General features: G+C 39.3%; 1 protein-coding gene across 1 annotated transcript in view; it reads right to left on the bottom strand.

The window, feature by feature from the left end:
- Positions 1-12199, bottom strand: part of NUP133 (nucleoporin 133) — a 36586-nt gene extending 24387 nt beyond the window's left edge. The window contains exons 1-9 of the mRNA XM_075748674.1: positions 11958-12199; positions 8379-8497; positions 7549-7652; positions 6431-6538; positions 4549-4680; positions 1822-1992; positions 1055-1210; positions 892-962; positions 165-312 (exon numbers count right to left, since the gene is read on the bottom strand). Of these exons, the coding sequence (XP_075604789.1) occupies positions 165-312; positions 892-962; positions 1055-1210; positions 1822-1992; positions 4549-4680; positions 6431-6538; positions 7549-7652; positions 8379-8497; positions 11958-12142 (1194 nt within the window). The 5' untranslated portion in view covers positions 12143-12199. The remainder of the gene's footprint in view (positions 1-164; positions 313-891; positions 963-1054; positions 1211-1821; positions 1993-4548; positions 4681-6430; positions 6539-7548; positions 7653-8378; positions 8498-11957) is intronic.
- Positions 12200-14721: the final 2522 nt, after the last annotated feature.

Genomic DNA, 14721 nt, shown 5'->3' with positions numbered 1-14721 from the left:
TACACGTTTTCCTCAGAATACTAGGAATACATACTTCTGAGACCAACCTTAAGACAGAGAACTTGATTTTACTTTAGACAAAAATCTGATAGCTGATTTATGTACAGGAATATTCTGAAACATTGTGCTTTCTTAACCTAGTTTGAGAGCTTTCATTTGCATACCTGAAAAGATGGATTATACTGTGTGACCTCCACAACAACATCGTCAGACATCTGGTAGCCTTTATCTTCTACTGTTATCAGAGTGTAGTAGACAAGACAGGGACGATCTCCAGGATGCCATGCTGCAGCAAGTATCACCAATCCATCACTATTCAACAACAGATATCACACCGTAGAGAGATGATTATCACATATTTTACTTCCTCAAACTCAAACTCTACCACTCACAATAAAGATATTTAAGTATAATCACAGATAAAAATTTTCCAATATTGTATTATTTTTCTAGAAAGACTATGCTATTTGTTCAAGCTGTTTTATTAACAGTATTCATACTGCAGTACAAAACTGAACCAAGGCAGTTGTGATTTTACGTAATTAAATTAAACACCAGAGATACTGAATTCTCTGCATTTACTGGACCAAGTTACAATTGCTTACTTGCTGTCTTTGTAATACCAAGACAAAACAAATACCCAAACCCGATAAAGTGACACTAAAAGAAGTGAAAGGAATTATTCTCAGTTAACGAATTTGTAATGCCCAAGAGATAACAATAGCATGAAGTATAGGACAACATAGTTATCTAATACAGTATGCTTATTTTATCAACAGTCGCACTCAAGTAAAATTAAATTGCAGTTACTTACATAAAGTCTTTGCAAGAAAACAGAACACATTTATTTCATTAATGTAAGTCTTACCAGATGCAAGTGTACTTCCTTACCGATTCTGTTGCAAATCCATGTATTGTATATTTACTTCTCCTTTAATATCTTCATAGTTACTTTCAGAACCCTAAAAAACAATACATCTGACTTATAACTATATGTAAATAGGCTATTAAACAAACAAACACACTAACCCTTTCCAGGTGAGCAGGCTCTTACCCAGATTGCATCTGTAATATGTTCTTTCAGGATCCTGTTGATATCCCAGCTGAGAATATAGCGTTCTGATGAATCATCAATCTCCCATTTGTTTAGATTTGAACTTGTCAGCATATAAAAGCTTGATCTCTCTCTATCCCAAAGAACACTAGAAATCTGCATTTAGGAAAAAAAAAAATATCCAAAAATGTTAAAGTACAACCTTAACATTTGGATACAACAATCTACACCACTCTCAGTCCACAAAAAAATCACTTCCTTGAGCAACCTACACAAGTTATGAGATTGAGAGCATCATGGTAATTTGCAACAGAAGTCTTATTTCATAGATATAAGAACATCTATAGTAAGTATGCCTCTCATACTTTCTTCCAACTTCTGTGAAATTCATTGACAAAGCTCAACCCAATCACCAATCCTTGGCAACCCTAAATCAGAGAAGTAAAATTACAGGTTACTGTCAGTTTCTTCAAGCAGTAATGAGGCTATTACTAGAAAAAGGCAAGACATCTTTGCAATCATTGTGTATTCCCAGGAAGTATTACTACTTTAAAGTCTCCTTCTATTCAGCATACAGATGTATTTGGTTTCTGTCTTTCTTCCAAATTTCAAAGAAATATAAGTAACACAAATGAGTTGAGCCTTGGCTCTTTTTTTGGTCATTATACGTCCTTACACAGTCTTTTCTTTTTTTTCCTTTCTTAAACACTAAAGCTAGAAATTACAGAGAGAAATTAGATTACAATATGAATATTTTTCAAGCTTACCACAGCATCGTGTCCAGGAGACAATATACCCAGAAGAGAAGAAACCTTTCTACCAATTCCAGAAAACATGCCCTGACCCTGTGGCAGGGCATGCTGGTGAATCTTGCCAGAACTATCTGGTATCAATCGAACTAGCTGGCCTCTGGAAGATGATAAAATAAAGCTTCCTCCCTAACAAAAAAGAAAAAACAACTATATTAAAAAATTAAAATTACATTCCTGAAATAATTCTATTGCCAGATTAAAAAAAAAATTAAATGATTCTACAATTCTTTATGTCAGCTCATAAAGGTAAACACCAAACAAGAACAAGACACAAGGCATCCAGAGCACTTGAGAGCTAACAAAGAAAATAAAAAAGGAAAGAATTTATCACATAAAAAGACTGTTTAAACAAATTTTACACGTTATCCTCTATGCTTGAATCAGTGCAGCATACAGCTCTCAGCATACTTCTTTAATTTTAAACCATATTTTTGAAAAATATGAAAATACATGTATTCAATCGCTACAGGCACTACTACATGTAACATTCACAGGTCGAATTATGAATTAAATAACATTCAACTTCCATGTGTGCATTTAAAACTTGAAGTGTTATTAAGCACACTATAACTTTTTTTTTAAATAGCATCCTATTCTATAGACACTAATTTAAATGAACTGCATCACAAATCTTCCATCTGGTTACGTCAAAAATGACTGGGATAGGTAATTAAAAAAAGAAAGTTCATTAGTGAATGTATAACTGAGAGAAGATACCACAACGCTAGTGTCAGACCAGGAAAGAAAACAATATGTAGATACAAAGAAATACACTGTTTTCTGTTGGGTTTTTTTGTTTGGGTTTTTTGTTTGATTTTTTAAAAAGAAATAATAAACATTAGCAATAAGTGAAACATCAGACTGGTACTTAGCACTAGCAGAGACTCATTTTCTTATCATTGCATGACATTTTTAATCCATGAAACTCCAGTTCAGTTTAGCAGAACTAAAATCTCATGCAATCCCAATGGTGAAAAAATAGGGTTACCTTTGCACTAAGAAAATGTGAAAAGTCTAATGCATTATGCAAAACATGCACTCCATCGTAGGTGCTTATATACCTCATTTAGGAGGCAGAGACTTCTGCTAGCGTATCCCTTGCTTGCCCTCATGGGTGCATCTTTAATTACTATCAAGAGCCTGTTTCTGAAGCGACCTTCTGTGGGGACCCACATACTACCTGCTGGATCACATCACACAGCAGTCTGAGGGTACCAGCTGCACACCCTTGGAATGAAACGAAACTGGAAGGTGGGCTCTGACCACAAGTAGACACTCATTTCATGCAGCTAGGCTGGAACTAGTTTAAAATAACAACCCTTTCCTTCAAACGACCACTGTAGATAGTGGCATTGCCTCAGCACTAACCTTTTTACTTTATAGATTCTCAACTATTGCCTTTCACTGCTTGCTGACACAGACATAGCCTTCATGCCCCCTAGTGCCAATGCATTACAAGAAAAAAAAAAAAGTGCCTTCAATTTAAAACTGATCAAAGTTTGTATGTTACAGGGGACGAACAAAGCCTGGTAAATGTACAACAATTTTAAAAAAAATGAATGCTGAGGGCCTGGAGGTTGCTGAATAACTGTTTACCTGTACAGGAAACGTTCACATAACAACATGAAAAATAAAAATAAAACCCCAAACAAACTGGCACCATTTTCATCATCATACTATACAAAACTTTTGCTAAAGGTTAAATCCGTCCAGTGACAGGATGACTAATTAAGTACAGTTGTCATATGAATAATAACGCAGCTTTAGAACATTGATTAATCAATAAAAGGGTTCTGCTCTAAAAAACCCAAAAAGGTCCTCTAGCTCTGATTTCACATTGACATCAATGTTTCAGCTACAGATGTGATAAGACCTTGCTTTCCTCATCTTGATAAGTGAAACATGGGCACAATTCAGCTCCAATAGGGTAGATACATCTTAGTATTCCCTAACATCTTGAAACTCTTAAAAAATTCTCATTAAGATCACTGTCTTCTGACTAGGCTTACAAATGTGTATGACATGTTGATGCTCCAAAATAATATTTATATTACAGGATATGAACAGTAGATGTTGAAAAGGTCATGAGATAAAATGTAATTTAATTGATGATAACTGATTTTGAACATAATGCATATAGTAACACACACTGAATTTTTGGATATATTCCATTTTGAGAGTATTCCCCATTTAGGCACATCAACAGCAGAAAACAGAATTTCTAAGAACAATTCATAATATACTTGTTCATTACTTTCCTACAGAAATCTCTCAAATTCAGTCACTAGTGAGCTATATCACAAGACATTGAGTGTTTGGTCTGCGGATTCAAATGAAGTAGTTCTCTGTCTTTGTGATAGCAGGGTTTCTACCACTGGAAGTAATCACAGTAGTGATACTGACGGTCCTCACAGGCTGAGGTAGCAAACCAGTCCTCTTAACCTTGTGGTTGAATCCTGCATGCTTCCTCAACTTTAACATTATTATTTATAACTACTGGTTATCTCTGGTACTTAAGATCATCACACTCATCAACAATCTCTGAAATTACTCCTCAAAATGTTTGATAGCTTGCTTTGCAACATTTATTGGAAATTTAGGACTGATAATGTGAAGCATGCTTTTTCATTTTTAACTTAGGAATTAAAGCAGTATTTTAATATAAATCATACTGTACCGTACCTTTACTGCTGTTAGGAAACTGCACAGAGAGCCTCCAAAATCTGTAAAAGTCTCTGTATAGGAACCTTCATGTGCAAGATTGGGCCAGTAGCGCACAGAACCTTCACTGGTAGCAACCATTATTGCCAAAGACTTGAAGCGAGAAAATAATTAACAGAACACACAAGATAATAATAATAATCAGACTGCAGCTTTAACTGAAACATGTTATTTTACATATCAAGATTGTGAGTGACAAACACACAAAAAAGTTGTAAATACATATGGACACACACTGACAAACCTAGAACTGAATTGCAAAATGATTCTGTAGTGTAACTTAATATGTGCAGGGAATGTTATACTCGCTTATTTTGCTAAAAATAATATTTTCTACTGGTTCTTGTTCCTGATAATTCAGGTTCTGCTACTGAAATACAAACTAAAGTTACAGCTGCAAGACAAGTAAGTCTGTGGAGAATTCCAGATGCCAAGAGTTATACGCTACTATGGAAGACGTAAAATGCAGACTATAATTTAACAAAGAAACTGTTCTAGTGTCATTAAGAGAAATATCAAATCACACGGTGACTCTTCTCTTCATAAAGACATAAGCCCACAGTGTGCCTACATTAGGGCTTCTGACTCAGGAAAGCAGATACCAAACTCAAAGCATGAAGCAAGAGACTGTGTTCAAGTAGAGATTTAGACAGAAAGCATTGTACCTAATCTACTGGTTGTTGAAAAAAAACAAAATAAAATAAATCACAGAATAATAGAAGAACTGTGAGAACTGTTATTGAGCTCCTTGGAGTTTTCTAACTGATTTTTTACTAGACACATATCTTCAAAAGGAGAGCAGTTGGCTAATGAACATCGTAATTAAAAAAAAATCACCAAAGAATGCACTGTCCTTTGTGATTCCTGCCCATTATTTAATAATTTTCATTTTAGTGAAATATTTTCTACCATCAATATTCCTGCTTCAGCCTATAAAATCATAGCATCCATGCACAGCTCACAAGATGAAGATGAAATAAAAATTAAAAAAAATCTTGGTTTAGGTATATTAATTAATCTTAAACTTCTTTGGGTATGACTAAGTCATAGAGTATTTAGAGTTTTATAAGCTAATCACAAGATATCAAGATTGCTTTTCATCATCTGGAAGTGTAACAGCATAATAAGTCAAAAGAAAAGATTCTATTACATATTCTGTGCTGCTTCTTACTTCCAAATACAACTGCTTATCCAGTTTTATTAGAGCACCACATATATTAACTACATTCAAGCTGAAATTGAGAGCTTCTTTTCTTCATGAGTGATAGCAACAGACACATTAACATACTTTCAGAAAACTCAACTGATCTTCAAACCTCACCTTCCAGCACAGTATGTTATGAAAGGGCACTTAGGAAAGTAATCAGTCAAGACAGATTAAATCAGCTGTCCTCCCAGGGCCAGCTTCCTTATAAAGACAAGCCAAGGGAGGGTGCTGGTGTTTGCTTCTCATCCACGTATACTCAGATTAAACCACTGGTGAACAACTTTTTCAGCTGGCAAGCATTTAAATTGCACTTGCTTTGACTGACAATTTGATTGCCCTAGTGTTTGTTAACACAATACCTCTTAGTTGACTATATTTTTTGTTTGTTATGAAAGCATGCAGAGTAATCTTTAGGTAAACTATAATTTAATCTGATCCTATAACATGCAAATGGTGTAATTTGAATAGTCTAGCAGAAGTTTGTTTATTTCAAACCATTTATTGCAAACTAACAATCCTAAACTTTTAAATAGATGTTGCAACATCAAATGCAGTTTTCAAATACTTGATAAAATAGAATACATTCAAAGTTACTCTAAAAGCATTTTTAAACACTAAAATTTAAAAGCTGATCACCTGCAGAGAAGGTGCTTCACCTGAGGAACTGAGACAAGATATAGCCGCTAAACTAGAACTCCACTGGAAGTCACTGGGTGGCAGCTGCAGTTCCTTGCACAGAGATAACTAAATAAGAAAGAGATGCCATTATAAATATGAGAACTTATTCCTCTGCCAGAAAGTCTTCAGACTTTTTGACCCTGCTAAAATTTAATCTTCAACTAGCCCAGACACTGTATAAGGGAACCAAAAGAATGTCACAAGAGATTTTCAGCAAGGTTGTCACAACCAGAAAACAGCCAAAACCCATCTACTTGTGTATTTTCAAATATAACTGGTTTTCTTTTGTTTTGGTCACCCCTCCCCGAGCATTCTCACAACACTACAATTTTGAGCTAATTCTTTCAGAAGTGCTATCACTTGGATATTCCTTAATATAATATACTAACAAGGCAGCAAACCAAAATTAAACTGAAAGTGCTTGAGAAAGCTCACTAGGTACTAACAAAATAGAAGGAGGAAACACTCCTCCCCTCCTGAAAAGTTAAATCAATCAGAAAAATTTTCATCCATTGAAAAATCTTTGCAAGTACCAGAATGCAGAAAGACACCGATTTTGTAACTACAGAGTTCTTCTGACCATACTTTCTATACATTGAAATGCTGCTGAGAGAAACACCGCCCAGAGGAAAAAAAATCCACTTCTTGACATAAGAAACCTGCATGAAAAAATACCTGCAGCACAGCTGAACCTAAGCAGTCTTTTTTTTTGACAAGTTGAAAATCAGTCACAGAATTATCTAAACCAATCTGTAACACATCAACTAGTTTCTAACTAGTAAAATAAACTTAATCAAGACTATCTAACATAAGAGACATATTAAAATGCAAAAAATTAACTTGGGTGTTAGGTTGACAATTAAAAATTAGGAGAGGAATATAAAATTATAAGATCTCTCAAAAGCTTAAATTTCAGTTACTGTTGTTAGTATGACTTTGTACCAACCATGTCATTTTTGGGGGGAAACACATAAACTCCAATTTATAAAGAAACCCCTGCTTTAAACAACACAATTGAATAACTTGTTTAACTAGCACAAACCATACACATTTTTCCATCTTGATCTTTCAAATACCTTAGCAACTGGAGACTGACCAATCTTCCAAATAATCAGCCTCTCTTTATGGACCAGCCAGGCCCATCCACTTTCATCCACTTGAACGCTCAGCTGGTCATCAGCTACATAAAACAGTAATTTTAAAGCATTAATATCTTTTAAGACACTGTAGAGTAACCTTAAAATCAGTAAACTTTCATTTGCATATGAAAATAGGAAATATCTTTTCTATTCAAATTAAATTCCATGTTAGAATTTCCATGTAGTTTTAAAATCCATTTGACAAACGCTCAATTTTTGAGAGTGAAAAGGCAATCCTAGAAGATACTTCCATCAATTTACAGCAGATAAAAATCATTTTTAAAACTCCTGAGCAATTTACAGAGCTGTCAGAGATACACATTTTTGTTCCTATTATATCTATTAGAAAAAGAAATCAGGGGAAAATTGCTTAGAAGACTAATTCCTTGAACTCAGGGAAAGGTTGGTGTCACTGGGGTTTTTAGAAGTGACAACAAATTGTGGATTTAAAATAAATAAAAAAATAAAATTAGAGCATCCACTCTAGGAAACAACGTATTCAAAACAAGTGAAAAGGACAAGAAAGAAACAAGTAACAAAAGTTACTAAAAAACTACTATTGACTTTCTTCATAACCTTAGATTATAGGATATATTGGTTAAGACAGGAGCTGAAGGACATTCACATGCATCCATACCCACGAGTGATATTATAAACATCTCAGTTTCCTCTGCAAAGTCAGCATTTAAACAGCATCAACAACATGTTAACACTTCTCTCACTTGTTAATTTTCATGAGGAAAATAAGAGATAAAATCAGTTCTTACCATCAGCCTTTTTCAGGGCTTCCATAACCTTAACAGGCAGAGAGGAGCCAAAAGCCTTAACATCATAGTTAATAGTCTCACTTGCTGAGGGATGCTGTATAACTCTGGTGGGAGTTGCTCTTAAACAAAACAAAAAGTTATAGTTAGCTGTCTATTGTTTCTCCAGCAGCTTCAACGGACATTTACTTTGTTAGTATCTGTTTAGAAATAGATGTGATGAAATGGGTTTATGTGAAATAAACATGGTCCCTCTGGGAGCACCATCAAAAGCAGTAATTTGGCGGCCTCTTTACAAGTTGTTAGCTGTCATCAAATCCCTTTATTTTTTAAAGAACTGATTTTGAATATGCATTCCTCCCCCAGCCTCTCCTCCAGTAACAAAATCTCTGCATTCTGGTTATCTACAGCATAAAGCTATCCACAATACCAAGAGAAGCTCAACAGAGGTTCTTTCTTCCCTGACTGCAGATCCTATTTCCATTCCCAGTTCTGACACAGTACACACCGCGCAACACTTTGAACATCCCTGGCAGCTCAGATCAGCTAGCACTTCCACTGCCATTGTTTTACTGTGGAGACTGCAGTTCTTATCTGTTTCAGTCATTATTTGTTTCTCAATATAAATTATAAAAGCTGCTTTGCATCTTCCCCCACCTTCTCTCTGCAATAGTATAGGTCTGTCTTGTCTTTTGAATGCCATTAAGCAGGTAAAACTTCTCTGCTTTTAGAAGATAGTGCCCTCTTCTTCTTTCTCCTCACAAGCAAAATGATGTCACAGACCTTCTCAGCATGAAATACCAAAAGATGATACACAGCTAGAAGACAATCCTGACACCTGGTTCCAAAAAATACCATATTAAACAGATCTGAGTAGGAGTTCCTCAGAAATGAAAATGGACACTCTTGTTTATGTCAACACCAAATAGCTGCTCCTGAGAGAAGGGATTCTGAAACCCTGAAGTTGATCTGGGGCTCATGTCAACCCTCAGTTCTGACTCACATGGAAGGGAGAAGAGGGGAGAGGGGGAAAAAAATAAAAAGGGGAAAAAATAGAGAGATGGAAATGCCTTAACTTTGAATGATATAATTTATTCTTTAAATGCAGAGGTTCTGATTCTTTGCATATTCTTCCTATACCAGGGATACATCTCAGGAACCCTTGAATTCAAATGCTACTAAGAGATATTTAGAACATACCAAACACGTGATATTGTACATTAAAAATTATATCTTACACTAAAAGTACAAAAGAACATCAAAACTCTTTGCCTATAAAATGTTTGAGTCAGAATTTGTTACTATGAGATCGTGTCAAATATCCTACAAAGAATCTGAGAGCACCTGAGAAACTATAGATTAATGAAGTTCTACTACTCCTACAGTAGAGTAAATGAGCAAAATGAGTAAATATAGATTAATAACACACAGATTTCTTTCTCTTTTCATACAAAAAAGTCATGTCTTGCCTAACAATTTTATCAGAATTTTCTGAAAAAAGTCAGTGAATACAATCCAGACAATACTAAGTACTTATATTTCCCATAATCTTTCAAAAAGATCCCTTATCAAAGATTCCTAAAGGAAGCAAGCTATGTGAGGAAAAGTCTTACTGGAGACCATATCCTGTATAAGCAATAAGCAAAAATAATACAGAGAAAAGAAAGTCTAATTTACACACTGCAGCAAAGTTTCTACTAGGAGAAGGGAAGGTCCCATTCCATAAAGCTGTACTGGTGTCTAAACTCTTCAGCACTGTCACAAAAGAAACTACCAGAGTGACAGTGTCTTGACAGTACAGTATTATTTAGGACAAACAGCAAACAGAACACCTGAGTCATTAAATACAGAACTAAAGGCAAACCAGAAAACACCATGACAACTCTACGCAGCATGTCAGCTTCTTCAGTACTAGGATTGCCTAGCGTGCACACATCTCAAAAGGATATTGTAGAAAAACGGCTGAAAAGAGATTTAAGGATGATCAGAGATACAGAATATCTTACAATACATCCCAACAGTAAAACCACATTCATAAAACAGCAATGTTGTAACCTATGATGGCTTTAAGAACATAAAAATGACGCAGGGCTTGCAAAGAGAGATGAAGTCTTACGTTAGAACTTTTTACACAAACAGTTGAAAGCAAGACCTTTCAGGCAAAGCCCTCTCATTAGGCTCATTTAGAAGTATGTCTTAATAGATTTATTGAGCCACTGGACCACTGGAAAAGATTCAGATGACAAACACTTGAATACTTGGCTTTTTTTTTTAATTATGCTACTTTTCCTTTGCTACTTTTTTATCACTAGCCTAGCTTCCTATTAGCTCTCTCAACAACTGCTACTTCAGCAAAGAGTGAGCCTGTTCAGATCCACAGTAACAGTGATTTAATAGACTCTTTCCCCGAGTAACAAACGAGCACGCCTCCCCCTGAACAGGGGAGCAGAGGCTGTGGATGGCAGTCATAGAATCATAGAAAGGTTTGGGTTGGAAGGGACCTTAACAATCATCTAGTTCCAACCCCCTGCTGCGGGCAGGGACGCCCTCCACTACACCACATTGCCCAAAGCCTCATCCAACCTGGACTTAAACACTTCCAGGGATGGGGCATCCACAACCTCTCTGGGCAACCTGTTCCAGTGCCTCACCACTCTAACAGGGAAGAATTTCTTTCTAACATCTAATCTAAATCGACCCTCCTTCAGCTTAAACCCATTACCCCTTGTCCTGTCACTATACTCCCTCATAAACAGCCCCTCACCATCTTTCCTGTAGGCCCCTTCAGGTACTGGAAGGCTGCAATTAGATCTCCCCAGAGCCGCCTTCTCTCCAGGCTGAATGACCCCAACTCTCTCAGCCTGTCCTCATAGGAGAGGTGCTCCAGCCCTCTGATCAGCTTCATGGCCCTCCTCTGGACTCACTCCAACAGCTCCATGTCTCTCCTGTACTGAGTCCCCCAGAGCTGGACGCAGTCCTCCAGGTGGGGTCTCACAAGAGCGGAGTAGAGGGGCAGGATCACCTCCCTTGACCTGCTGGTCACACCTCTTTTGATGCCGCCCAGGACACGGTTGGATTTCTGGGCGGCAAGCGCACACTGCGGATCTCCTCTGCACGCGGGCAGCAAGAGGTAACGCCGCTTCTGGTGGCTGCGGAAAAGCAGCGGAAGGGGTGGCGGGGAGAGCCCAGTGGAGGCGCAGAGGTGCCCGGGGGACATTCCGCGCGGCCCCGCGACGGGGGCTGCCGCTCCCTCTCCTCAGGGGGCCGGCAGGCGGCTGCACTACGGGCAGCGGTCCCCACAAGCCCCGAGTGCAGCGTCTGCCACGGAACCCCGGCAACGGAAGGGTCGGTGTTCATTCCAGAAACGGGAGAGGAAGGGAGAGGGGAAACCCCTCCGGGTCCGAGCGGCGCGGCCCGAAGCGGGCGGGAGCCCGGGGAGCTCCGGCCTGGCCCGGCCCCGCCCCTCCCGGCGCGCTCCGAGGCAACAGCCCGGCGGGAAAAGGCGGCTCGCGCCCCCTCACGCCTGCCCGGGGCTCGGCCGGGTGGAGGGGACGGGACGGGATGGGACGGGACTCGACTCACCGGGCGGAGAGGGAGCCGCTCCTCCGCGCCACCGGGGAGAACAGCACCGGGGAGCTGGCTGCCGCCACGACGGCCAGGTTCTTCCTGCCGCCCGGCCGGGAGAGAGGGCTGGGGGCGGCGCTGCCGAGGTTCCTGCGGGCCGACCCGCTGGGAGTCCGCGGGGAGGCGGGAGCCGAGGGGAACATGACTGAGAGAGGAGCGGTACCGGCCCTGGGCTCCCGCCGGGCGCCGGCTGACTGCGTCACTGCGGGGCGGGGCAGAGCGGATTGCGGCGCAGCCCCTGCCGGGGAGCGGGGGAGACCCCGCGCCAGCTGCCCCTTGAGGCGGGGGCAGGTTCAGCTTTCGTACCGCCGCTGCCGCCTTCGCGGCTCTACGCGATGCAACGCAGCGGCGGGAAACTACCCTTATAAGTACATTGTGGTTGTCACAGACGCAAGCGTTAACGCAGAAGTGTCCTATTTCTACCTTGGCTGCACCAGTGCTCCCGCTGGCCTCGGAAGAGGGGTTTTCCCCCTGCGGAGGGGGCGAGCAGAAGGAGACTGGTTCCGGCCCGCTGGCACGTTGTTACCTTCAGAGGAGGGTTGTTTCGCCTTGCCCTCCTGCCCAGCACAGGGGCCTTTCCTCACACAGCGGCTTAGGCAGCCAGGTCTGTCTGGGGGTCTCCCAAAAACATGGGTCCCTCGCTCGGGTCTTCCTGAAGAAGGCTGGATGCGCTCGGTCCTTCGGGATGCGCCCGGAGGGATGCACGAGGCTGGTTTTCACTGAGTTTGTGCAGTTTTGGCCCTAAACAACTTGAGCAGAGAAAGGCAGCTGGGTACGCTCGAAAATCTGCTGTTCAGCACTTTTGGAAGGATGCGTATTCCACTAATAGAGTTACCTTATCTTTAAAATAGCCTCTGCTGTAACCTGTGTTTGTCCCCAAATTTCTAACAAAAATTTGAAAAAAATGAAAACGTATTCCGTGTAAACCTTGGTATGTCACACATCTATGGTAAATAACAGTCACACCCTGCAACTGGTATAGAATTAGATTTTAATCTTAAAGGGGAAGAAAATTTTCTCATTTAAAGAAAATACTCAGCTGCATTGGTTTGTATGAAAAAGCTTTCAGAAGGTGTGTATGTACCATCTACTTGGGGAAGACCTTGACTTGCATGTATATTACCAATGAAGCTAATTAGTTAAGATAAAATTAACTAAAAATAAAATATTAAAAAAAAATCCCATCATTTTCCAGAAATGCATTCTTTGATTAAAAGAGTTATGGCTGTTAAGCTTTCTGTGTGGATTGTTGTCCAATATGACTGAACTTGAAATGCAGAGGAGGTAAACTTGAGATGCTTCATCTGGCAGTACTGAAGGATGAGGCACCTGTTCCAGTGCTTTGCCTTTTAACTTTGCTCCATCTCCTTTTGCTTTGATTTTATGGGAAAAGCAAAAATATGAGCGTTTAGTGGAGCTTCACCCTACTGTTACATTAATGTAGTATTCTTCTATTTAGCCTTCTCTATTATACTTCAGGTAGTGATACTAAATCATCATCATATTACTGTTGTTTCATCACAAAAAAACAAACCGGAAGACACGTACACAAACACACAAATGGGGAAAAACTGAGTAAAATTCAAGCTGCCATCCACATTTCCCAACATCCATTATATTATTTTAAAAACTGAAAGCTCCCCTTCACATCTCATTTCTAAAATATTTAAAATGATGCAGTGTGAGTAGTCAGGTTTTTCTGATGGAATCCTGTATATGCTTTGCTACACTTCCTCAGGGAATTACTGGGCTTTTTTTTGCTGTCCCAGCCCTGTGTTAAGAGCTCCATCTTCAGGAGAGAGGACACAACTCAACCTTTAAACCTCATTTTCTACACGCAGTTTATGCTGATAGCGGTTAGAGACTTAACCAGTTCTTGAACTGGGATTCATGTGGTGTTTGTTTTTCACCTGAACAGGGTGAATGTCCAGCTGCCAATTCTGACTACCCTGACCTGGTGGGGACTTGAAGTAAGAGAATGTAAATAGTGGACTTACATTACAGCTACAACTTCAAAATACATGGGATTGATTTTTTTTTTTTTTTTAATTGATGGATTGAAAAACAGTATAAATACACTGATTGGGTAGATTAGCCACAAATAGCTGCCTACCTATTTAGAAAAAGAATTAGTTTGAAAGGATAGCGGCAAACTCCATCACCTGCAGAGCCAATAAAAATTCTCATGCTTAACTGAATATGCTTTATGGGACTAGGCAGATCTTTAAACAAAGATGTGTATAAAAGATCAGTACCATTTTCTTCATAAGATATGTAATATCTAGCTCACCAGAATACAGAGTTCCCTAATAGGTCAGAGTATTGGATCACTGCATCATGAGTTGAGGATCTCTTAAGTAACTGGAAACAATTCTCTCCCTTCAAGAAAAATGTTGAGCAGCGGAAATGTGAAGACAGAGCTGGCAGAGATCACAAAAGCAGGATATTCTCTTCTGTTTCTCCCCTAACTGTAATCCACTCCCTTCTCAATAATAAAAGTTTTGACAGAAAAGGGACTCTCTGTATCAGAAGACTGAAGCAAAAAATTGCATTAACTACTTGAAACCTAAGCTGAAAGAACTTTAGCTCTTTCAGGGATGCCAATCATTCACTACAGTGATGATGTTGTGATCAGTACTCTGTTTACATCTGGATGTAATTTTATGTTCATTCCTTAGCATGGGAATCTCTTTAGCGTTTTCACTATGGTCCACAAAGTGCC

Source organism: Balearica regulorum, chromosome 3 (genome assembly GCF_011004875.1).
Source record: "Balearica regulorum gibbericeps isolate bBalReg1 chromosome 3, bBalReg1.pri, whole genome shotgun sequence".
Lineage (NCBI taxonomy): Eukaryota > Metazoa > Chordata > Aves > Gruiformes > Gruidae > Balearica > Balearica regulorum.
This window is presented reverse-complemented; position numbering and strand designations above follow the sequence as displayed.